General features: G+C 46.8%; 1 protein-coding gene across 1 annotated transcript in view; it reads left to right on the top strand.

The window, feature by feature from the left end:
- Nucleotides 1-25,508, top strand: part of ALK (ALK receptor tyrosine kinase) — a 731,313-nt gene that overhangs the window by 584,114 nt on the left and 121,691 nt on the right. The window contains exons 6-8 of the mRNA XM_063078008.1: nucleotides 11,825-11,956; nucleotides 19,472-19,603; nucleotides 21,520-21,620. Coding sequence (XP_062934078.1) covers nucleotides 11,825-11,956; nucleotides 19,472-19,603; nucleotides 21,520-21,620 — 365 coding nt within the window. The remainder of the gene's footprint in view (nucleotides 1-11,824; nucleotides 11,957-19,471; nucleotides 19,604-21,519; nucleotides 21,621-25,508) is intronic.

Below are 25,508 nucleotides of genomic sequence, written 5' to 3'. Positions count from 1 at the left end.
TTCATTTTCCCAAACTGAAACTCTGTACCCATCACACACTAACTCTGATCTCCCCTATTCCACCTCCCCCCAGTTCCTGGTAACCACGGTTCTACTTTGTCTCTATAAGTTTGACTATTCTAGGTGCCTCATGTAAGTGGGATTATGCAGTATTCGTCCTTCTATGTCTGGCTTATTTCACTTAGCGTAATGTCCTCAAGGTTCATCCATGTTGGAGCAGGTGTCAGAATTTCCTTCCCTTTTAAGGCTGAATAATATGCCATTGTACTTATGTACCACGTTTTGCTTATCCATTTATCCATTGATGGACATTTGGGTTGCTTCCACTTTGGGGCTATTGTGAACAATGCTGCTATGAGCACAGGTGTACAAATATCTCTTTGAGACTCTGCTTTCAATTCTTTTGGATATATATCTTGAAGTGGAATTGCTGGATCATATGCTAATTATAGTTTCAATTTTTTGAGGAACTGTCATACTCTTTTCTGTAGCACCTACACTATTTTACATTCCTACCAACAATGCACAAGAGTTCCAATTTCTCCACATCCTTGTCAACACTTGTTATTTTCCATCTTTTTTATAGTAGCCATCCTAAATCAGTCATCCTCTTGTATATTTCAATCATGTTCACTCAAGGAATCAAGTGAAAGATAATACACACACAGAAAATGGCTGATACATAGTAGGTACTCATTGAATATTTATTATCATTATTATTATTATTTAAATTTCTTTTCTGCCTATCAACCAGTTTTCTTTCTTCATTAGGTTTCTCCAAATTTTGTGGTTCTGAAAAGGTCAGACCCTAACATGGTAGTCTCAGAAAAGCCCTAAAAACTAAAAAATGCAAGGAGCTTCTTGACTCCTAGCCAAAGCAAGTCACCTTGATCTCTTCATAGGAGACTCTACTCCCTTTCCAGACTCTTTGTCTAGACTGTGCCTATCAAATTGAATAACACTGAAGCCTTTCATATTTCTTCCAAGGACCGCCTGCTTCCTTTTGCTGGAAGGATGTCCCATCTACGGCACACTGCTAGCCTGGGGTTTTGTCCCAGCCTCCCTCTTGGTTTTGTGCCTGGAATGGGAAGCACTTCTGTCTCCCAGCCTCTTGCTACTTTCTGTGAATTGGCGTCATTCTCTCCTCTGTGTGGGTGGCAGTTCCCAGCAGCCCATGCCGGCTGCAGCTTCATCATCCCCCCAGTCAGTGCTCCCTTGCAGGTACGAGTGTGCAGCCGTCATCCTCAATGGAGTTAGTGGCACTGGATGAGGTCTTTAGACACAGTAAAGGTCACCATCACCACAATGAGCCTCTTTTTACATGGATAAATCCAAGTTTTGTACACATGTAGCCACGGGAGTTGGGGCTACATGGAAGTTCTCTTCAGTGAAATGCCTTTTCTCTGAAATACCAATTGTAATTATGAATAAGGCATAAATCCTGCTTCTGAATCCATTACCCAAAATTATGCATTAAAAAGCATTATTCACTTGTTCTTTCAACGAACTTTGATTGAGATTCCCCTATATGCCAGGTGTTGTTCTAGACACTGGGGATTCAACATGAAAACATACATGGACCTCTCCACCACTGAGCGCCAATGAGGGAGAAAAACCAGCAACAGACTAACAAGGAAAGTGTAGTGGCCCAATTACAAGTAGCGAAGAGAAACACTACAGCAGGGAAGTGGGATAAGTAGTGTCCGTGATTTGGGGTGGGGGCAGAGGAGAGATTTTAGATAAAGTCAGCAGGGAAAGCCTCACTGAGAAGGTAGCATTTCAGTAAAGATAAGGAGGTAAGTGAGAGAGCCTCTTATGGGTTTGATGAGATAGTGCACGACTGTCAGATGGTTAATATTAAAAATAAAATCTTGATTATTTGCTAACACTCAGTGGTTTGCAAAGTACTTTTCCAGTTATCTCATTTGACCCCAACAACCTCTGATACAGATGGAATTTTTGCCTGGGCCCTGGGGATAAGCTATAAACTCTGATGTTCAGGTCCCATATTGCTTCCCTGTGCCTGGACCTTGTCTTTGTACCTACCTTGTACATCATTCCTCTAAAACATTCTTGCCAGCCCTTTAAGAGACTAGAATCCTGCTCTAGAATCCCAGCCTGACTCATTCTCCATGGGTCCCTGACAGCGCCAGCCTGCTTGCCTGGGCCTGTCCGCAGCCTGTCATGCACGTTCTCTCCCTGGCCCTCTACTGGCTTGCAGTCCACAGTCCTCCCTCCTGTCTATTCCTGGGGCTTCTAAAATGGCCTTTTTCATTCCGATGGGTCTATCACTTTGATCAAGAACATGGGCTTCCAAATCCTAGCTCTGCCAATGTTCAATGACCTAGGGAATGATTTTACAAATTCCTGAATCCCAGTTTTTTCTTCCACAAAAGGAGATAATAACAACGACTTTGTATAGTTGCTATAAGATCTAAATAAAATAATGCCTACAAAGCCGCGAATACAGGACCTAAAACATTATGAGCACTCAATACACGGTATGGGTGGTAGTTGTCACTATTATGATTGGTAAATCTGCATCAGCACCCAGTGGCTATTTTGCCCCTTCAGCAAGCAGCCAGTCCTTCCACCACGGCTTCCACAGGTCCAGTGGAGGCAAGATGACCCCCAACTGTCACATCCACCAGCTCCCTTCATTGGAGGCCATGACTCATGATCAGGTGCTCTGGTCTTCATTGCTCCAGTCTGAATGATCTCTCCTCACCTTTGCTCTCTGTTCCAAGCAGACTTCTCTGCTGCATAATTGAAAGCCTGGTGCCTGCAGTGGTCTCGGTTGTAGCTGTAATTTGTTTGCGATTAGTATTAATCCTCCAAGGTACAACTGGAATTGCTCATTGTTTACTGAACAAACAAGAGAAGAAAACGACGTATTTTATGGGGAGCTGCAGTGCAGAATAGTTAAACGTCACCACTTTTCAGGAAGATGAATGGTAAAATGTACACAGAGGTCATTTGTAATATTAAAAATAAAATTATTGGTGTGTCTTTTCAGCAAAGCAATGAAGATAAATGTTGAATAGGGGAACTTTAGGAAAAGGGCCATGCAACAAAATAAAGTTGTTAAGGCTACAAAGGAATAAGAAAATTTTTAATTTCTTTGGAGAGCTCAGCTGCAAAAATGAAAGACATTCTGCCTTCGTACGGATGGCCTACAGAGATCTTCATGGTTCTTAGTGACTGTATATGGGATTTCAAAGCAAGCCCTCAGTCCAGTCAGTTGGCAGCCTTGGTTTCATCCTAGTGCCATCCTTCATGCTGCCTTCCCTCTCACCTGCCTTCTGGGCCATCGGCCAGTGTCATGAGGGTCACCTCCAACATGTCACCTACTTACTTCCCTCCATCTCCACCGTCACCAGCCTCCTCCAAGCTGCATCCATGCCTTGCTTGGTCAGTGACAGCAGCAGCTGCCAACTGGCTTTCCCACTTCTGCTGCCCTCTCCAGTCCATTTGCCCACAATCTCTCAGAATGGTCTTTTTAAGGACATACCAAATTTGCTCAGTGTCTGTCCAAACTCTTCAGACAAAATCTATACCCCTTACCACAGATTGCTTTGCTCTGCAGACACCCCTCCTGACCTTCTGTGACCTTCTGTGACCCTCTGTGTTCCTCTGCGACCCTCTTGAGCTGTATTGGCCTTTGCTCTGTTTCTAGCTCACTAATACTCTTTCCTAGCCCCTGCCTTGCAGTTCCTGCTCCTCCATGGCCCTTTTACGTGGCTGATCAACTCTTATCCCTCACTATCAGCTCAACTATCACCTCCACAGAGATGATTTATGTGGCCCACCTTATGGAACAAGGTCACTCATGTGACTCTTCAGTACTCACCCCGGTGCCAGGCACATAGTAGAAGCTCTGAAAACAGTTGTTTAGTAAAGCAAAGATTGACTTGGATGGAGGGTGGGGGAGGAGGTGGGTAACCCAAAGAAATAAGCAATTCCTAGCAGAATGCAAGGAAATTCCACCTCGTGACATTCTTCCACCAAAACTTGGTAATCTATTTTGTATTCCTTCAATATACATTCATTAGCACTCACTATGTGCCCAGCACTCTTCAGGAGATAAAATAAGCAAGTCAGATCCCCTGCCTGAAGGAATTTAGAATTTAGTGGGAAAAGCTAACCACACAGATATCAACACCCAGTAGGGTAAGGTGAGTGCTTAGTCGAAGGTATGTAGCCATTTCCAGAGCACCCCAGAGAGAGAGGTCTTCCTTCAAGGAAGAAGAGCCAGCACGTGGGGAAAGTGGCATCTGAGTTAGGAGGAATTGTTCAGATGGAGAAGATGATTCCAGACAATGAAACCAGGTTACACCAAGGCTGCCAGAAACTACAAGTCACATTTTTAGCTAAAGATGCAAAGAGACATGGTAGAGCTGGGAAAGTGGGCTGTGCCATGCGTGCCAAGCCTGGATTTGGATTGCTTGCTGCAGAAGCCAGCGAAGGTTTATGTAGGATTAGAACAGAGAAGGAGCTGGGTTCAGAAAGCTTACCCAGATGGTCAAGTGACTCCAGACACAAATAACACTGAAAATTCATGATTGCAAGCATTCTTTTCAATGGCTATTATTTCTGTTGGAAATTACTCTTGGGTTTATTTCCATGATTATTCTGCTGAAAGGGCCTGGCCCTGTAGAGCCTCACCAGCACCATGTGATGTGAGGGATGCCCGAAGGTTCTGTCTGTTCCCAACGTTTGTCTTGTCCAGCCTCCTCACTGACCCCCTTCCCACCCCACTCCATGGCCAATTCTCCCAAAGTCCTTCAGGCAGTCTCTAGAACTAGCTCATAATAAGAACCCACTGTTGCATTATGTACACATGATTTCACCTGATCCTCACAAAAGTCCTGTAAGTTAGATAGCATTACAGAAGGAAAAACTGTGAGCTGTGTCAGCATTCACCCCGCTAGCGAGGAGAAGCGGGGGACTAGAAGCTGGAATTGTCTTTTCTACACCTTAGGGGTCTCATCAACACAAGCTGAACAAAATGAGACCGTGGGCCTGCTAGGTAATCACAGAAATGGGATCTGGGTGTGAAGGGACCCAAATCAAGGAAGGAATCATCACAGGGAGAGGGCAGGGGCGGTGGTGCTGGAGAGGACCCATTTCTCTAGCACTAGAGATTCTCAGACTTTGGTGAACCCACAATCACCTGGAGAGCTTGTGGGGCATGCTGGTTCTGCCCGCCCCATACTCTGATTCTGTAGGTCTGCAGTGGGGCCCAGGAAGCAGCATGATTCCCAAGCTCCTGTGTGATTCTGATGTGGGGGTTGTGGGCTCACCATCCACACCACAGCCTAGGCCCATGGTAAACATGAATGGCTGGCTTTAGGGGATTACAAACAATAAAGCCGAGGCCCAGAAGGGAAGGGATTTGCTCATGGTCCCCGAGGGTCAGTGGCAAGGCCAGGCCCTCCCTCTTCCCAGAGCTGAGTTTCCCTGCCCAGCCCGCTGGCTGTCATCCACAGCCAGCCCCCTCCATGCTGATTTGCATTTTGAGTAGGTTCTCAAGATGCCAGTTCTTTAAAGAGGTTGTCCACACTACAATTTATGAGGCCCAAAGTCTTCAGCAGGACTGGTCTCTGCCAGGCTTAATTTACACAGTTCACAGGACTTCTGACCCCCCCCCCCACTAACGTCAGCAAAGAGCTGCGGCTGTGAGCCTGTGTACTTGACCGCATCCTCATGTCTCCATCCATTTTCATGTCCCTGGGCTTGCTTACCCTTGCACGCCTGATTCTCCTAGTCCTAGGAAACACTAGGTTTCCACCAGGCAGATGGGAGGCTGGCCCAGCCCCCGGACTCCAGCTCCAGCCCCAGGCCTGACCTCCACGTCCTCTGAACGCCAGGCTCCTCCACGCATCATCTCCCCTTGGCTTTAATTTAAGAGCAGGACCCCCTTCTCACCAAAGCAGTACTCAATTTTTCCCCCTTTAACGAGTGTCATCAGTTAGGCAAGAGGAAACAGGTGGGAGATGGCCAGAAAGCTGATACAAGTGTGCCTTTTTCATGCCACATAAATCACCTTAATTAAAAATTAATTAAATGCCCTAAAATTTGACATTCATTGAAAAAGGAAATTCGAGTTAGGAGAGTTGTGTAAATTTTGTAGCATCAAATCTCCAAGACACAGTTGAAGGAGGGGAAGATGTGTGGGTTTCTGCTATGAATGCACAACGAGAGAAAAGGAACCGTTCTCAGCGAGTGAAACCAGTAAGTCGCCCGTGGTGTAGAACAGCGATTCACATAACCTGACCTAGGCCACGCGTGCCTCCAATGCAAATCTGAACTAATTTCTAGTGCATCCGGAGAGGTGGCACGCTGTTTAGGAGACAAGTTCCAGGATGCAAATGACAGATGACTGAGACAGGAAATGCCAGTGTGAGGCAAGCTTGCTGGGTGAGCTGCTGAGTAAAGAAACACGGGAGGGCAGAAGTCTTCTGGGGACAGTCATTGACAATGGTCAGCATTCATCAAGTTAGCATTAATTATGTCAAATCAGCCTCATAAACATGTACCTACATAACCATTGCCAGAACCCCAGAACCAGGACATCAGAGCTGGAGGGGTCTTGGAGACAGGTCCACACCCTCTCTGTACCGGAGGGCGATGGAGGCAGTGCAGGTACAGGACCAACCCAAGATACACAGGTGCTCGGCCACAGATCCTCCTGCCCTCCAGGGAAGTGGTACTCAACCATGTGCTCCTGAGAGTCACCCAGAGAACTGTTAAAACCACCAAGGCCAAGTGTCTCCTCCCAAGACACTGATTTCATGGACACAGGTGGATCCTGAACGGCAACAGTATTTCTTACTACCCAAGTGACTCCCACAGGTAGCCGGAGTGCTACTCCCGGAAGGTGATCTAATCTGAGTCCTGGGAGAGGAACTTCACCTGGGACCATCTGACCAGGTTCTGGGCCCTCACCTGTGGTTTGCTAGCTGTGACACCTCAGGCAAAGCAGCCAGTAAGTCACTGGTTACATTGTGTAGTGCTTTGCTGTTTCAAAAGCATTTCTCTGTACATTGTTTAGGCTCTTAAATCCTCAGTCTTCTGATTAATCAAATGGGAATAATAATAACTATTCTGCCAGCTTTTTATGAGGTTCAAACAAGGAAGGATTAGGAAAGCACATAGTAAGCTGTTAAAATGCCACACAAAGGTAAGGAATGCTGGCAATTTACTGCCCCCTGCCTGCCCTGGAGACAGGCTACGACCACGCAGGGCCTCAGGGTACCTTACTCCATAGGCCAGAACAATCATTTCATAAACACAGAGAGATGCTGTTTAGGAGACTCAGGCCCTTGATTAAAACCATTCACCAAGGAAGGGTACTTTCCTCCTTGGAATTTATGGGCCCCATAAAAAAAAGAACTTGAGAAGACAGAGCGGTTGTTTTTCGTCGTGCCTCATTAGTTTTGAGTTTGGGCTGGCAGTAGAGATCAGAGTACCATGCGTCTGTCTAATTGAATCTCTCGTAAGCATCAAGGTCCCTGCAGTAGGAGGAGGCTGGGCCGGGAAGCCTGGCAGTCTCCACCAGAGGAAGGATGGGGGGGTGTGGAAGCGGTGCTGAAAGGCGGTGTCTCTGGGCTTCTGCTGTGCTTTAGCCCAGGAAGACGGATCCTGGAGAAAAAGCTAGGCATCCAGAGAGTTAAAACAGCACTGCCCTCCACTCCTGGACCCCCTCCTTTGTCGAGGTTTGTGGGTGGAAGGCAGAGATGCCAACTTCCTGCCCTCTGTACCCCCATCAACACTCTGAAAACACCTCTCACTGGACGACCCCCACAGACAGACACAGCACAGAGGAGAAAACAAGGTGCCAACAATGTGGACTTTCACCAGTCCCTCAGCAAGCCATGCAACCATTCTGAGCCTTGGTGTTCTAGACTCTAAAATGGGCATAATAATACCTTCCTCAGCTAATACACAGGATCAATTCAATTCCCAAATATCAAGGTGGGGGGGATCTATACATCAGCACTGCTGTTGACTCTTGAAAATAAGACTTAATACCTCCCTCCAAGTCACTTACAGTTTGGTGAGGAAGACAGGCATACAAACATCTAGTAAAAATATGTGGCAGAATGTCCACTATGGTGAATTCTGGAGGTAATGTGCCCAAGTGAAAGAACCATTCATGGAGTGGATGAATGGGGGGATAACCCATGAAAATGTCACAGATGAGCTAGTAAGATCCAGATTCCTGTTGCTGAAAGGTGAGTCGATGGGAGGCACTCCCAGAAAACAAGGACAACCCAAAGACTCCAAAGGGTGACCCGCACATTATCTACCACATGCAACAAACTCTCCAAGCATCAGAGAAAAAGAAGAAAGCACCAAGGGAAATATGGATAGGTTTGGATTACATACAAATTTAAACATATATCAAAATACATTGTAAACAGAATGAAAATATACATAAGATACTGGGGAAATTGTCACACACATAATAAATAGCTCCACATCCTTGTTAATAATCTCATGCAACTCAGTCTGAAAACATAAAGAACCTGATAGATAAATTGGAAAAGGAAGTGGGCAATTCTCTAAAAACCAAAGTTGAAAAAAAAAAAACCCAAAAATGGCTAGTAATATTTAAGAAAAAAAATTCAACCTCGTATCAGAGAAATTGAAAATAAAACAGCAGGGAGATACCTTTAGTTAAAAATAAAATTTGTGCTAATACTCAGGGCTGGCCGGGATGTAGTAGGACAAACATGCGTGTATGGACACAGCTGGTGAAGAGTGTAAATTGGATTAACTTCTAGAAAGCAATTTGGCAATATGTATCAAAAGCCTTTAAAATGTTTATACCTTTTTATTCAGTAATTCCACTTCTGGGAATCTATCCTATGAAAATAATCTGAAATACAGGCAAAGGTTTATGCTCAAAGATATTCTTCAAAGTGTTATTACAAACAGACTAGCAGTCCAATCACTGAATAATGTTTAAATAAATGATGGTACATATCACACAGTATTGTAGCCATTAAAATGTATTCTTATGAGAAATTTTAAAGCTTTTGGAAAAGCTTGCAATATAACCTTAATTATTTTAAGGCCTGCATACATATGAAACAACTATACTCACTTTTAAAGCAAAGGTGGAAAAAAACTAAACTGAAGAGAAATCTACGAAGATATTAAATATAGTGGCCTCTGGGTAATAGGATTCTGGACATTATTTGTGTTTCTTTTTACCCTACTTTTGAACTTTAGACAATAGGCTTATATTTTTAGAAAGAGGAAATATAAAAGAAGCACTAAAACCCATTTGGGGAGTGACAAGTAATTGACATGTGAAACACATGAGGACATACAATGGATATAAACTGAATAAAACACGGCACAGCTTACATTTGTCCCATAGGTTGAGGGAGACTTCACGGGTTTTGGGGTTTGTTTGTGTTTTCCATGGTTAGGCTGGGAACAGAAGCAATAAGATCTTAACCACATCTAATGATCAACTATGATATGGCCTAAGGAAAAATGCTTTGGAAATGAAGTCACCAAGCAAATGTAAAGGAGAATTTATTTCTTTCATTGTCCTTTAATTTTCTGTGAAAGAGGGGCAGAGAGGACAGGCAGTGTCACTTGGCTTCCCCCATTTGCTCCTACTAAATGGGAATAACAGATTCGCCCTGGCCTGGTAGTAATGAGGTTTCACGAGCAGGTGGACACAGTGCCTGGTGTCTCTGGATTCCTCGGACACAGTCCAGAGCCACCTGCAGCGAAGCCCCGCAGTCGATGCTTCAGGAAAGTGCATCTCCTCTGCTCTGTGGGGGAGACCGCACCCTCAGCCAGATCAGCCCCAGTTTGTGGGGAAGGCATTTTACCTCCCAGCTTCCTAGAGGATAAGATTGATTGAGACTTGATGCACATAATTAAAGCTATAAAACGAATTTGACACAGTGCCTTTTAAAATGAGCATGGTGTCTCTTTCCACCATTCCCTTTGTATTTGGATCCCGTGTGTCCATCTGAGAATATCTGGAACTGGGCAGGGGGGAAGAGGGTGGGGGATGAGTTTTCAATGACATGTCCCTGAGCTTAGAATCCATGGGTGTTCAGGGAAGACCGTGTGTCGAGCTGTCTTGAGCACAGGGACAGATGGGATGGTGTTTTCCCTTCTCTGTAAGGAAGAAAGGGGTAGAGATGACTAGTCCGGGGAACCACAAAGATCTAGTCACAAGAACACATTAAAGAACTGAGAAGCTGATCGAAAGCTATGCTGGGCTTCAGATGACCAGGGTCTCTGCTGACTTAGTCTGTGATTTCAGCTGGAGTCAGGTTTAGATGGTGTATTAATTCTTCATTGCCGCTGTAACTACCACAAACTTAATGGCTTAAAACAACACAAATTTATTCTCTTATAGTTCTGGAGGGCAGAAGTCTGAAATCAGTTTCATGGGCTAAAGTCATGCTGTCGGGCAAGGCTGGTTCCTTCTGGAGGCTCTAAGGGAGAATCCATTTCCTGGCCTTCTCCAGCTTCTCGAGTCCTCCTGCACTCCTGGACTCGTGGCCCTTCCTTCCATTACAACAAACTCTTGCTTCCATCAACACATCTCCTACTTCTCACTTTGACTCTCCTCTCTTCCTCTTACAAGAACCCTTGTGATCACATTGGACCTACCAGGATAATCTCTTCGTCTAATGATCCTTAACTTCATCTCAGCAGCAAAGTCCCTTTTACCACATGAAGTAACATATTCACAGGTTCCAGGGATTAGGATGGGGGCAGCCACTCTTGGGGGGCCAACTCTGGTGGGCCCTGCCTGCTTATCTCCACAGGGGCCAGAGGCTCCCCTCACCCCACACCAATCAAGAGCTGAGTAGCAGGAGACACCAACCAGGCCCTTGATAGATGGTCCCCAGGCGAGCATCCATTCAGTAGGATGGGGGCTTCACCAGGCCAGCCTTCCCCTCTCTGCAGCCTGCATCTCTGGGGTCTGCAGAGCTAATTAATTATCATAATGCATTGTTCTTAATACAGAAGCTAATAACTGCTAATACTTTCATTATAAACTGCCTCCTCTCCCTCTCCCCACTGGATAATATAGTTTATCTAATAATTTCAGAACTGGAGCAAACCTTAGAGATATAGTCAAAATCCCTCCTTTTATAGAAGGGGAGACAGGGCCAGACAGAGAAGGAATGTGGTTAGCCTCACATGGCCAGACATGGAGGGTCCAGAGCCAGGGCCCAGGGCCTAGGCTTATCGTATTTCACAAAAGAAAATGTTGCATGTTTCTAGAATCCACTTAATAAGTCACTTTAATGGTGGAATCTGGGGTCAAGAACAGAGACAATGCACTGGATCAGGTATGCCTCTTGGTGCCCCAAATTCATCCTTGAAGGTAGAGCTGTGTATGTGCAGGTGAGATTCCACCTGGCACGTTAAAGCCATGGGTCTGAGGACTCCAGAGTGTTTGAGGAATGTGGATCGAATTTCGGCCACTCTGCTACACACCATCGCTGGAAAGAGAGACCCCCAACAGGCATTGTGTGCGCGCGCGCGTGTGTGTGTGTATGTGTGTGTGTGTGTGTGTGTGTGTGTGTGTGTGTGTGTGTGTGTGTGTGTGTGTGTGTGTGTGCGTGCGCACCTTTGACTTCCTCTCGGCTTCCTGGGGTTGGCCCTGGGTGTGGGCAGATTGAGATGTGGGTGTCTCAGTCAGGCCTTGGCGTGAGAATGGCAGATTAGGGTGACCCTGTCCCAGCAGCCTTTCCATAGGGCCAGCCAATCAGGCCAGCCAGTGCCTGGGGCCACCCAACTGACCAGAGACATGTGTCTGTGTACTCTCCAGGAACATCCCCTGGCTTCAAGATGGCCCTGCAGAGTTCCTTCACTTGTTGGAACGGGACAGTCCTCCAGCTCGGGCAGGCCTGTGACTTCCACCGGGACTGTGCCCAGGGAGAAGACGAGGGCCAACTATGCAGTGAGTAAAGGGGGGCTGCCCCCACCCGCCCCAGCCCAGCCCACGCACATATCCCCTCCACCCCCAGCACCCCAGGCTTGCAGGCTTGGACAGCCTTCCTGACATCCAGCGACACTTGTGACTCCTCTTGGGGCAACTGGAGAAAGCCACACTGTCTTTGAGAGGCAGAGCTAAGATTTGTAGTCCAGAAACAGCATGGTCCTCCATGGTCTGTGCTCACATACATTAAGAACCAAACAAGATCTTGTAAGTTACTCTCTCAGCATCCTCAAGGCACAGATGAAATGTGCAGGGTAAATCCCAGCTCTATAACACGACACTAGCAGCCCTCTGTGCCCAGACTTCCCTCACTTTCCAAGCCCCGTCATCCTCCTGCCTCTTCATAGACCCCAACTCCAGCCTATCAAACCACCTCTCAGCTCCCTCATGCTTCCAGGGCTTTGCTCGGATGCCCTTCCTTTCTCAAGCCACTCTACTCCAAGACACCTCAAGAGTCTGTTCTTCCAGGAGCCTCCTCTGACCATCCCCACAAGTACACTTGGTTCTTCTTCCTCTGAACCCTTCCCCCCAACTCAGGCTATCCACTGATATCATCATGTCCATGGCATTTTTTGAGATGTAATTCACATACCATACATTCACCTGCTTAAATTGTACAATTCAGTGTATTTTAGTATAGTCACAGTGTTGTTCACCCATCACCATAATCTAATTTTTGAACATTTTTATCACCCCAAAAAGGAACCCCTAGCAATCTTTTCTCATTTCCCTCCAATTCACCTGCCACTAGCCCTAGCCAACGACCCATTTTCTTTCTATTTCTATAGATTTGTCTATTCTATGTGTGTTTCATATAAACCGAATCATATAATATGTGGTCTTTCATGATTAATTTATTTCTCTTAGTGTGCTTTTGAGGTTCATTCACATTGTGGCATGTATTAGTGCTTCATTCCTTTTTTTTGCAGAATAACATCCCATTGTACGGATATACCAGACTTTGCTTATCCATTCATTAGTTGATGGGCATTTGGGTTGTTTCCAGTTTGGGGTTATTGTGAATAGTGCTACTGTGAACATTCATGTACAAGATTTTATGTGTACATATGTTGTCTGTTCTCTTGGGTATATACCTAGCAGTGAAATTGCTGGGTCATATGGTAACTCTACATTTGATATATGTGTTGAAACTGCCAAACTGTTTTCCATAGTGGCTGCACCATCTTACATACCCACCTACAATACATAAGGGTTCCAATTTTTCCACATCCTCACAAACATTTGTTATTATCTTTTTTATTTTAGCCACCCTTGTGGGTATGCATCTATTATGTTGTATGGAAGTGGTTTCCATGACTCTTTTCCTCTTTGTGGGCAGACTAGGTGTGGTCATCTCTCCTGTCCCAATATCTCTCATAATTCCTAGCACAGCATGGATGTTCACTGACTCTTTGTTGATTGAAATAAATGAATGAGTTGGGAAATGTGAGTTCCATAGAGGAAAACAAATTGCTGGGGCCCCACTGGTAGTTGGGTGCAGAGTGGACTCCCAGCCAGAGCTCACTCCACATGAACACAGTGCTCCCAGCAGCTGCCACACTAGAAGTAATTGCTCCAGAGCTCTGTAAGCTTTATCCAGAGAAACCACTGCACTCACAGAACACCCATAGTAAGCTAGAAAACGTTCTAGATCCTAGAGCAGAGATGAATAACAAGGTGTCTGCCCTCAAAGCACTGGAAGCCCAACATAGGTGCAGGGAGTGAAACTGTGGATGGAGCCTCCATCGCGAAAGGAAGAGGCAGAGCCATGCCTGGGATGCGGGGCCCAGACCAAGAGCAAACGCCACACCCTTCAGACACACATGCCATGAGACACTGCTGGCCTACGAAGAATTTTGCAAAACAGCTTTAAAAACCTCATAGTGTCCCCCTATGTCATCTGAACCCCTTGGAGGGAAAAAAAAAAGGCTTTATTTATCATCATTTAAATAAAGCAATAAAGACATCCATTTCTCCATTTTAAAAATCTCATTTTTATACAAAACTTTCAAGTGAAGTTTTCCAATTATAATGGAATTGTGGTGTGTTTTTAGATAAAACTCAGGAAAAAGAGTTGCAGGGAAGCACTTTGCTTGTCCTGCACTGTTCAGCTCCTGGCCTTTCTCCCAGAGTTCTCACCGCCCAAAACGAAGCCAGGTGTATCCACAATGCCCCGGGTAGGGGCTTGTGTGTTTCTCTACTTATTTGTGTCAGCACTATTTCCAGCAGTGCCTCTGAGCTGCGTGGTTTTGTTGATTGCCTTTTGAAATTTTTTTGATACCTGCTTCCCAGCTGGGACAAAGGTCCAGCAGGACATGCCCTGATTTACAGTTGGGAAAATGAAGGCACAGAGAAGGTAATTGATTTGTTCTGGGTCACACAGAATGTTGGAAACAGAGCTGTGATTAGAGCACTGCGCCTTTGGGATCCAGCCCACTACTGTGGGCTCCCTGTGTTTTCCCTCCATTCGGAGCTTGCACTTACGGGTTTCCAGGACCAGCTCCAAGCTTTAGGGCAGCCTGGCTCGGGAACAAGGGCAGGAGCCTGGAGCCCCATGGCTTTTTCAGCCACATTTGAAAAGCTGCTCTGACCAGCTGTCGGAATAACAACTATGCTCTGGAGAACACCCCCACTGAGTCTTTGCTACAAAAATCACTTGCTAGGCAGGGGAAGTTCGATTCAGGAGAGTTATTCCAATCTTTTTCCTGCTCTGATCTTAGCAGAACTCTTAGCAAATATGCTTTTCCTTATTTGTGTGCTGCACCCTCTCTGGTATTTTTGCTGTTGGCCCTATCACTCTGATGTTGGTTCCAGAAACCATCCCCATAAAGGTGACAACAACAACAGTACTGGCCAGCATTTACTGAGTATTAACTATGTGCCAGGAGCTCCTCTAAACACCCTTCAGCTATCAATTTGCTCCTTCCTCACAGCCTTGTGTGATGCTATTATACTCATCTTACAGATGCAAAAGCTGGAGCTCAGGGAGTTAAGTGATTGCCTGTGATCAAACTATTAGCTGGTGGCTGAGCAGTGATTCAGACTCAGTCTGACTCCTGAGCCCATACTCTGAACCACCGCAGGCCAGACTCATTCATTTCATGAGTTTCCAGTATTTGGCTGTGCTGAGCACCAAATCTAGCTACAGACCCGCCCAGGACAAAGATGCCAGGAAGAGTCAGGGAGTCCAGAGCTCTGCTACCACCTTCCTGTGCAGGGCAAGGTGGTTCAGATCATTGGCCTCCACCCTCCAGGTCTCAGTTTCTCATCTGTAACATGATACCTGCTAACACTCTGGTGTCTGAGAAGCAAGGAGGAAGTGTTCAGAGCAGCACGTGCTAAAGACTCAGTAAATGTTAGCCTGTGTTATTAGTGTTGCTGTTACCTTTGTGGGGACGGTTTCCAGAATCAACATCGATGTGATAGGGAAATGCTGATGACTACACTTGCCCTTTCCCAGCTCATCTGGAAGCTGTTAAAATGTTTTTTCTGAGCAGGTGTTTGCAATGCAGCTCTGTTGGAGATGGCCAAGTCCTCTAAGGAACCCTCATGAGGGTCACTAATCTTGGGCCAGAGTAGTTGACCAAACCCTGCCATGGTTGGAATTTGGAGAGAAAAAGTAGGTCTCATTCAGTCAACTCATCCTACCAGTGGGCCAGCCTCAGCTCCCCACACCTTCCCCAGAGCGAACGCCCTGCACACTCTGGCGCTGCTCACAGATGATCAGACTCACCCTGACAATGTTACTGGGTCTTTTTGTAGCCCCTAGCAATTCTAGGAGCAGCCTGGGATGAGTGGAGTGCCTGAGATGGAGCTGGCAGTCCCTTCCCTTCTCTATCAAATCATGACACCCCTCCGTCCATTCATACCCCTTCCTCCAAACCCACACTCCAACACACCATTCTCCTGCCCTCCCCAGTACAGCACTCCTGCATTTCCCATTAAACAGCACCAAACCCAAGTGAGACATCCCCAGATACTATAACCCATTGAAGTTCTCTTCTAGACCCCCTGTGTGTTCTGACCAATGGCCTCCGTGGCGTGTAGCTTCCCAGGAAGAGCCAGGTGTTGCCACTTCACTCCCTGCATGGGTCACTCACTGACTATGGGTACTGCAGGCAGATCGCTTCCCCTCTGTGGACTCAATCTCATCTGTTTGGTGGGGATACTCTTCCTGCCAGGCAAAGACAGATTTTTTAACGTTTATTTCTTTACTGTAAAATAAAACACGCTGGTTGTAAAATACTTGAGAAATCTAGAAAAGTACACAGGAGAAGATAACTATTGCCCATAATCCTCCCTCTCAGACATTCAGAGATAACCATAATATTTTGATGTATTTCTTCTAGCATTTTTCCCATGACTCAATATTTTCAAGGAAATGTATAACACATATTTATCAAAAATGTTAACGGAGTTGTCACACAGGAATGAAAAGAAGTAGTGTCATTTGGCCTGGAGTTTCTACTTGGCAGCTCCTGTGGCTGCTGCTGAGGTCACATCTCAGTGACTCTGCCAATTTGTCTCTCTTAGAGTGGAATCAGGTGTCATAATTGCCAAATGTTGTGGGATTGATTGACCCCCGCACAGCCTGACTTGGCCATGCAGCCAATGAAATAACTGGCTGCTGCCCAAGAAGGGGGTCGTTTAGCGCATCGCATCTCAAACGTTAGAGTGCACAGGAGTCACCTGCAGAGCTTATTAAAAACCAAGATTCTGATTCAGTGGGTGGGGCAGGGCCTGAGAGTCCACACTTCTCCCAGTTTCCCAGATGATGCATGTACAGCTGGTCCCTGGACCACACTTGGAGTGGCAAAGCGTTAGGGAACTGAACCGACTCCCATTTTGTTCAGTAAATAAATATTGAAGTCCTACAATGTGTCAAGCACTTGGTAGGTGCTTGGGGTGAATGACAGGAGAAAAGGAGGATGGAAGGACAAGCCGACACCCTTAGATCCAACCCTGAGGGCCAGCCTTTTGCTCAGCCACTGGCCTTAGCAGTGATTCCCCCAACTCACCCCCACCAGCTTCCTCAGGAGCAGCTTCTTCCCGAGCACACTGCCCTGATGAGACAAGAGTGACAGAAATCCTCTCAGCTTCCCTATCTTCCTTCAGGGTTTTAATTATCCCATAAATTGTCCATTGACCTGTCTTGCTATTTTGCTTGCCTCCTCTCCCTTTATTCAATCAGCCAAAAAGAAATGGGGCTCCCAATTTCAGTTCACCCTGGATCCTATGCCACACCAGGACAAGGATGGGCTTCCAGAAGGTGGAGAGGCTTTCCTCATCCCGGTCCCAGTGGAAGGCACAGGCAGGACTAGCACATAAGCAGCCCCCTGGAGGCATATCCAGAGGCAGCTGAGGGACCTGTCTCTGCCTCCAGGGCAGTGCTGGCTGTTTCAGTCATACCCTGATGCATCCCCTAACTCGGGTATGAGTGATGATCAGTAACACTAACCACCTCATATCTGCACAGCTCTGGCTGCTTACAAAGTGTTCCCACAGTCTCTCCCTTATTTATCCTCACATCACCTCTGGGAAATAGACACTAGTATTGCCCCATTTCACAGCTGAGGAACCTGAGGCTCTGAGGAAGGAAGTGACTTGCCCGAGGTCACACAGTAGGAAGTGGTGAGGATGAGAACCCACCATGTGTGCAGATTCCAGTGCTGTTGAGGTTCCAGTACCCACAAGTCAGGCTCAGATCTCTCCCTCCACCTCCTGAAGGGCAAGGAGGAAGCAACATGCTGCTCAGCCCCCACCTCAGCCCTGCCTCCTCCTTCCACCAGGAGTCCATCTCCTGCTCGGAACTTCCATCGTGTTTCTCGATTTTTAAAGCATCCTTGTGAAGGACACTCCATGGAAGGTCACTTCCAGCCACCAGTTGGTTTCTGCAAAAGAAGTGGATGTGGGATCCCTTGAGGGGGGAATAAAAAATAAAACAGAAAGATCGCCTTAGCTTTTGGATTTTTAATCAGAGGAGCATCGGGGCTTGGGGGGAAATGATTTCTTCAGGGGGGTATAAATGGGAAGAGATGCTCAAAGTCAGTGACAGCCTGTTTTAATTTATAATTCTGCCTCTGTGTGAAATGCACAGAGAACTGGGGGGGGGGGAATGAGTAATAATTCACTAAGGTGCTGTCACAGCCAGGAAGCATCAGGGCCCTCTTTGTCAGCCTGCTGCTGCCAAGAAGGCTGTGACAGAGGAGGGACGTGGAGAGTGGTGGGTGTCAGCTACAGAGCCTTTCTCCTCCATGAGACACGGGCTTCTACACAGCATGGGCTGGAGCTGTCAGGTGCTCTTGGAATGTCCTGGAATGGCCCATTATCCCCTCGAGGCTGAGCGCCTTCTCTGCAGCCATTCTCAGAGGGAGCTGGAGAAAATGGGCTCTCTCCAGCCTTCCTCTCCTTTCCTCCTCCTCCTGTGGGCAGTTGGGGAATGTATGGTCTAGAAAACTGACTGCAGCCTCGTTCATGGGACCTGAGATCAGTCTGACGTAGAGAAAGGATTTCGAGCCCTTTACACTGAGCCAACAGATAGAAAGAGATCCCAGTGGCTGGGATTGACCAGAATAGGCTAGGTTCTGCTGCAGGAATAAACCCTCCCAAACTTTCAGTTGCTTGAGATAGCATTTGCAGTACCTGTCCAATGAAGGCTGGGAGCAGGTGGGGCCTCTGCTCCATGGATCACTCCAGGACCCAGGCTGGCAAAGGCTCCACCATAGTAGAGTGGCACGCTCAGGAACAGGAACTCTCTTTGGTCACTACAGCAGAGAGAGGCAGGCTAAAGATTCACACAAGGGCTTTGTACAGCCTTGATCCACTCATATTTCATGGGCCAGAGTTAGCCATGTGACTTCACTTAACTGCAAGGGGCTGGGAAATAAAGGGGAGCAAATGGAAAGTTTTGAGCAATATGTATCTCTGCTAATGGGGTGATTTGAGGGACTCACACCAACCCCCAGCCAACAATGCCGCTGCCACCACCACACTCTTGTCATAGTGTCAGCTGTTAGAAATATCTTCTAGGGAGGCATACATTGGCTTCTCCTGAGGTCACATTCATGGTTGGTCAGTATGCAAAGCACAGAATTTAGAACCAGAAGGGCTGAGTTTGAGTCCCAGCTGGGCTACCTCCTACTTTGTGACCTTGGACAAGTTGCTTAACATTACTGGGCCTCTGCTTTGTCATACAAAACTGGGCTAACAATACCCATGTCATGAAGTTATTATTATTACTATCTTATTCTCTGAAGATCAGAAAATTGTCAACGAGCAATGCACATGTGAGGGCTTGGGGGCCTCTTTTCATTATGATCAGTGTCGTTAGACATCAAGCATTCTGGCTAGGGAGCTGTTACTAGCGGAAAGAATTTGGCTATGCCTGGCTAATTTGACTTGACATTGGCATATTTTGCCTTTAGCAGTCCTGGAAATGTCCTTCAACAATCCTGTGCCCCTATGCTCTCTCCACAGGTAGCCTCCCTGCTGGTTTTTACTGTGATTTCGAGGATGACTTCTGTGGCTGGACCCAAGGCACACTCTTACCCAACATGCCCCAGTGGCAGGTCAGGACCTTAAAGGATGCCCGCTTCCAGGACCACAAAGGTACTTCCCCCTCTCCCTGGTAACCATCCTAATGCCCATGTGGATAGACAAGAGACGTAGGGCCCCACCCCAGAGAAGCAGGGCTTCTCCCCACCCCGCAGGGAAAGCACGAGTGCCGGCCCGAAGCTTGCCTAGGGTGCTCACACACAATTCCTTCTTCAGACCTTCTTAGGCTCTAGAATGATTAAATATGGCTAAGGTAGATGTCATCTTTTGTTACCCAAAATGAGAACTTTGATGAAGGATTAACTGAAAGATAATAGCAACAATAATAATCCATTCTTTGAACAAGTGATTGTTAAGGTCCCACTATGGGTCCAGTACATAAGTCATTGAGAGGCAGGGAAAGCCATAACCCCCTTTATGACTGGGAAGACGGAGGCATAGGGAGTCCTTGTGTCATTTGCCCTGGGAACGTTGCCCCACATCTGGTTCATTCTCTGTGGCCCAGCCTCCTCAGCCATCCTCCACCCTGCCCCTGACTTAAGCTGGCAACTCCTGTCTACCCCTCGCCAGAGCCCATTCTCCCCACAAACCCCAATGAACTGCCAGACGAGCAAAGGGTCTCCATACACTCAAGACATGGCCACCCATACCTGGGTAAGCTGACTGCAGATTCAGAGACACCAGCCCGGGCAGGATGTGAGATCAGAGAGGGTCTGTAAGGCCAGCACAGCTCCCAGAGTCAGACTGTTAGAGAGGCCAGGCCATCCAGCCATGAGCCCGCCTGGGGCTGTACCCAGTGGGCAGGCAGGCCCGGTCAGAATAGGGCTGGGTGGGGGGGGGTCTCTCTCCTCCTTCCCTCCCCTGCATTTGTCTTCTCTTTGTGCAACTAGAGAGCCTCATACCAAAATCCCTCTCTTTTCAAGCAAAGATCACACATCCTATGGATTATTTTAAGAAATAATAAGAATAATAAAACGTGTAAGAGAGGACAACCACCAGCTCAACCACGAAGGACCCCAGAGCTGCATGGCTCTGTTCTTGGTCTTCAGAGCCAGCTGCACCTGAGTGAGCTGGCTCTAGGCCAGAACACTCCTGCAGTGGCCCCATGGAAAGAAGGCTGAGTGACAGCAGCCATGGGAGAGCTCTGCAGGGGCCCCTCACCAGATATGGAGAGCCCAGGAGCTCCTACCTCTCCTCCTGGTCTCCTCAGCACATGGCACCAACCTTAGCAGCCTGTCTGTAGAAAGAGCAGAGAAGAGAGTTCAAAGCTATGCCATCTCCATGTCTCTGCTCCTGGTTTGATAACCCCCCTACAGCACCCACAGCAAATACGTGTCCAGCCCCTATTACATACCTCTGGTGACAGAGCTCTCACTGCCTCTTAGAACAGCCCGTGCCATTGCTGAACCGCTCTGAATCGCAGATCGCTTTTCCTTACCTCTGGGCAAGCTCCATCTCTCCATGAATCCTACTCACTGATCATGATTTCTGTCTCCTGGAGCCCCACAGACTAAACTACTCCTTCTCCTACAAAGGCAACAATTGTAACCAACCCACCCACATGAGGGCTTTTATCTCTCCAGTCCCACAACCCCAGCTTCTGGAACCTTCCTTGTGCTTGTTGAAATTTCTGGCCTGGCCTGGATTCTCTGCTCTGGACCTACCCAAATTTGTTACTCGGTGGTAACTCAATAACAGACCTTACTAAGAGATGGAGAAAGGCAGAAATGAATGGCTAAAGTTATGCGTGGGGTCCTGTGGACCCCTACAGAGTTGTGAGCTCACTCAGGCACCCGTCTCCACAGCACTGTCTACAGAATGTTCTGCAATTCCTGGGGCTTTATAGGTGCCTCCTCCTGCCACCACGTAGGGTTGGGAGCTCATGTTCCCCCACGTTTTCAGGCAGAATGGTGCTTAGGAGATACAAGTTCATGAAGATGCATTTGTGATCCATTTCCTCTCTCCCCCAGGCCACGCCTTGCTGCTCAGCACCACCAATGTCCCCACCTCTGAAAGTGCTGCAGTGACCAGCACTATGTTCCCCGCGCCGATGAAGAACTCTCCATGCGAGGCAAGTCTCAGTGCTCCTCTAGTTCTGACTTCCCACCCTCTGACCCCTGGTCACTTCCAGATGAACCCAAACCGATAAAGTAGCCAAGGTGGTGGGCTGGGTGTTCTCCTGGGGGAGATCAAGGGGGCCGTTTTTGTCATCTTTAGGCACAGGACATCCACTAACGTGGTAAAGTCCCATCTACAGAGTCACTACTTAAACACCCATATTCAGCCTCATTCAACTACCTGCAGTAGGACCTTTATTTAAACAAACCCAGAAAAAAATTTCCCAAGGCATAATAGGGGATAGTAACAGGGATTTACTACGGAATCCCTTTTTAAAAATAACAAGCTCTTGTAATACCTTTCAGATATTATAAAGCCTCAAAAATTTGATTTACATAAATTTCACTAAGGCATCAATGACATTCAGTGAAGTACCTCCAAAGCCACTTACACAAATGATTCCTGAAGCTATTATGTCTTCAGTGTGAGGACAGAGGGACTGGCTCCATGTTCCTTGGCATAATAAGATCATATTCTCTAGGGGCCAAGAAATATGCTTAAGACCCCAACTTGGCACAGTAATTAAGCTCATGGATTCTGGAATCAACTACCTGAGTCCAAGCCAGGTTTACCACTGATTAGTGGTACAGTTGTTTAGGAAGTTAGATAACCTCTCAGGGCCTCAGTTTCTTTACCTGGAAAATAGAGACAGTAATAGTGCCCACCCCAAAGAGGTGGGAATTAAATAGGTTGATATATGTACAGAGCTTAGAACAGCATCTGGCACAAAGAATGTACTGCAATAGCCAGCAGTGCCTGGCACCTATATAAACATATGGAAGGAGAATTGGGGAAGAGGAAGAGGATTCTAGCCAAAAATCCAACTCTAAGCCCTCAGAAAGCAGGCCAGGCCTGTGCTTCTTTGCACCTGCCCATGGCTTCCACACCAAGGCATAGCTTAGATTTGGCCCGTCCTTTCTTTCTAGGAACTCATAACAGAAATCCCTACCTGGCTTAGATTCATAAATAGCTATGCACCTTCTGAGCAATTTTTTTTTTTTTTTTTTTTTTCATTTCAAGTTCAGATTCGCTTCCCTTCCTTTGGCTGGTAGAAATTTCAGAGAGGTGAAGCTTTGGCCAGCAGAGGTACAGAAAATGAGATTTCCCCTGCTAAGGGACACAGGTGGATTCAAGCCCTCCACTTATAAGTGATTTTTTTTAAATCAGAGGAATGGTTCAATTAAACCGAGGCCCCCGTTGGTAAGCAAATAGGACTCATGATACGTGGTTTGTAGCAGCCTCACTCCTGGTTTGATCTGATAACACCTGTCCCATCTTTCTTGCCTTCTAGTTTATGTTATCTTACTAGAATCTATATATTTCTGTGAGCCACTTTAAGTCCTCTTTTGGAAGAAGTCTGAGCACAAAGAGATACATTAAATTAAATTGTATTTAAGAAACCATGCTGATATAGATGGTGGAATTACACAGTCATTGGTGATAGTTCTCAGGTGCCTCAGAGCAGGTACCCAGAAAGGAAGCCTTCTTAAGAGAAAATGTAAATGAGGACAGATGGTTGGGCCACCTGAGAGGACGGGAGGACCCTTAAAAGCATTTGGTCTTTAAATTTACTCTTCTCCCGAATTTCAGCAACAGAATAAAAATAAAAATAAATTTACTCTTTACTGGATTTAATATGAGCCTAATTCCAGAAAAAGAAATGTCAAGACAAAAATGGTATTTTTCTAATACTTCATCATTTCTCTACTAACCTTTGAGTTGATCAATAACTTAAACAGGTGCTTTGTTTTACTGTCCTGTTTTATTTTTCCTCCAGTCAAATTTGCTCTGGGCTATTTCTGCTATTTCCTGCCCTTTTCCAGAACCTGGCTCAGCAGGTGTAATGAAGGGCAAGTAGTGAGTCCATTCCATGTTCACATTACTTATATTTATAAATATCCACATTCACATTATTTCACATTCAGGTCTTCAGACCATTCATCTAATGCTGATGGGTCTTTGAATTCCCAATGTTGAGAGAAATGTTCTCATCAGAAAAATAAATAACCAAAATAGAAATATGCATTTCCAGGTTTTATGCTCCACCATTAATTTTACTTGAATCCTACATACAGAAAGGCAGGAAGTTGATCTTCTCCCAGCTTGGCTGAACTCTGGTGGCAGGATGTTGCATTGCTATGAGAGACTGTATGAGGTTAACTTCAAACCCCATCAACCCTCAAGGGGCCTCTGTTGGTGGTGGAGCCCAAGTGCAGGAAGGTGGACACTAGACAGCCATGGCTGAAGATCCCTGATGAGCATCAAGCCCACAGGGACTGGCGGCTGCCAGAGCTGAGCTCCAGGGCTGCTGCCTACAACCGAGCATCCTCTCTCAACCCAGACCAGTCCTGGTCCCAAGGGAGTTAAAGTACTTGCAGAATGTCTCACAATCCTCCCTCTAGAAACCCCATACTAATCAGTGGATCCCTGTAGGAAAGCTGATGTTGACTTCAATGAATTTTGTTCGAAATCTAGAAATAAGCTAACTAGTAGGTCTATGTTTCTCTAATTGCAGTCACCTAGAAAATGTAATAAAAAATGCATATTTCTGGGCACCACCCTGGACCTCCTGAGTGACATCACTAAGTGGGGCCTGGGACTCTGCATTTGCAAACCCCACCCTTGGTGATCTGCATGCACACTGAAACTTGAGAGTTACTGGCCATAAGTGTGCTTGCCAACTGTGACCAAAATTCATTCTGAGCCCATACAGAGGATTTTCTTCCAAAAACTGCACCCTCAAATAGGGTGGTGTAACTTGCCTTTTAGAAAGAGGATTCAGAGAAGGTGTTAGAAATGATGGAGTGGGGACCAAGGCAGAGGAGACAGAAGGGGTTGGGAGAGCATATGGGGTCAGGTCAGAAGCCCACCAACGAAAGAGACATAGCTAGGGCATGCCTTTGTGCCAACCCAACTTCCAGCACATTCTAGAAGCTCACCAGCTCCCACTTCCTTCCTCCAGTCACCTGCAGCCACCTCTGCAGGCTCTTGCTGGCCGGCTGTGGCTGCAGGCTCTGCCTCCTCTCTCTCTGCACAGTTGCACGTGGGGGCATGAATATTTAAAGACTTCTGCCTAGCCCAGACACAAACAAGAGAGAGCATTGTGGGTTTTTTGTTCCCCCTCCCCTCCACAAGCTATTCTCTGCAGGAAACCGGGAGCCACTTACAATATATTCTGATTTTATTTTTATTTTTATTTTGCTGAGCTCCAGTTCAAATAATTAAAGTTGCCACCGGGGAGGGGAGGCTTGCAGTGGCTTTCATGTGCTCGCTTGCTGTCAGACCTGCTCAAGTCTGCCTTGGCTTTGAGACACACTCGGATGTGTCTAGCATTGCAGCTGCTGGTAATAAAGAGGACGGGAGAGTGGCAGGGCCCGTCTCCACCCTTCCCCCTGCCTTTCACACATCCTAGAAGCCTGAATGTCTCAACAAGCCCCACGTGGTTTGAAATTCTATTTTATTTGAATAGCCTGCCTGTGACTAGAATAATTTAAACCATGTTCTCAGGCCAGAACAAGGCCTGAGAAGAAAAAAGGAAAAAAAAACTGGGCTTCCCTCATTTTCTTTCTCCCTCCAAAACATGGAAGCAGTTTTATTTCTGAGCTGCAGGAACACAAGGGACCCGGGCGCGCGCGCAGCGCGCGCGCGCACGCGCGCACACACACACACACACACACACACACGGATCCTGGGACACAGCCTGGATCTTTCCACCCCTGACGTCAGCCTAGTGGTAAAAAGAGTCGACTTTGATTAGCTGCTGGGGGCTGCTGAGATCAGGGCCAAAGGCAAACAGCAGGACTTCTCCATGTCTGCATGGGCTGGCTGGCCTGGAGGGAAG

The sequence above is a fragment of the Cynocephalus volans genome, chromosome 14 (genome assembly GCF_027409185.1).
Source record: "Cynocephalus volans isolate mCynVol1 chromosome 14, mCynVol1.pri, whole genome shotgun sequence".
Classification (NCBI taxonomy): domain Eukaryota; kingdom Metazoa; phylum Chordata; class Mammalia; order Dermoptera; family Cynocephalidae; genus Cynocephalus; species Cynocephalus volans.
The sequence above is the reverse complement of the archived record's forward strand: the minus strand, read 5'-3'. Positions and strand labels throughout refer to the sequence as shown.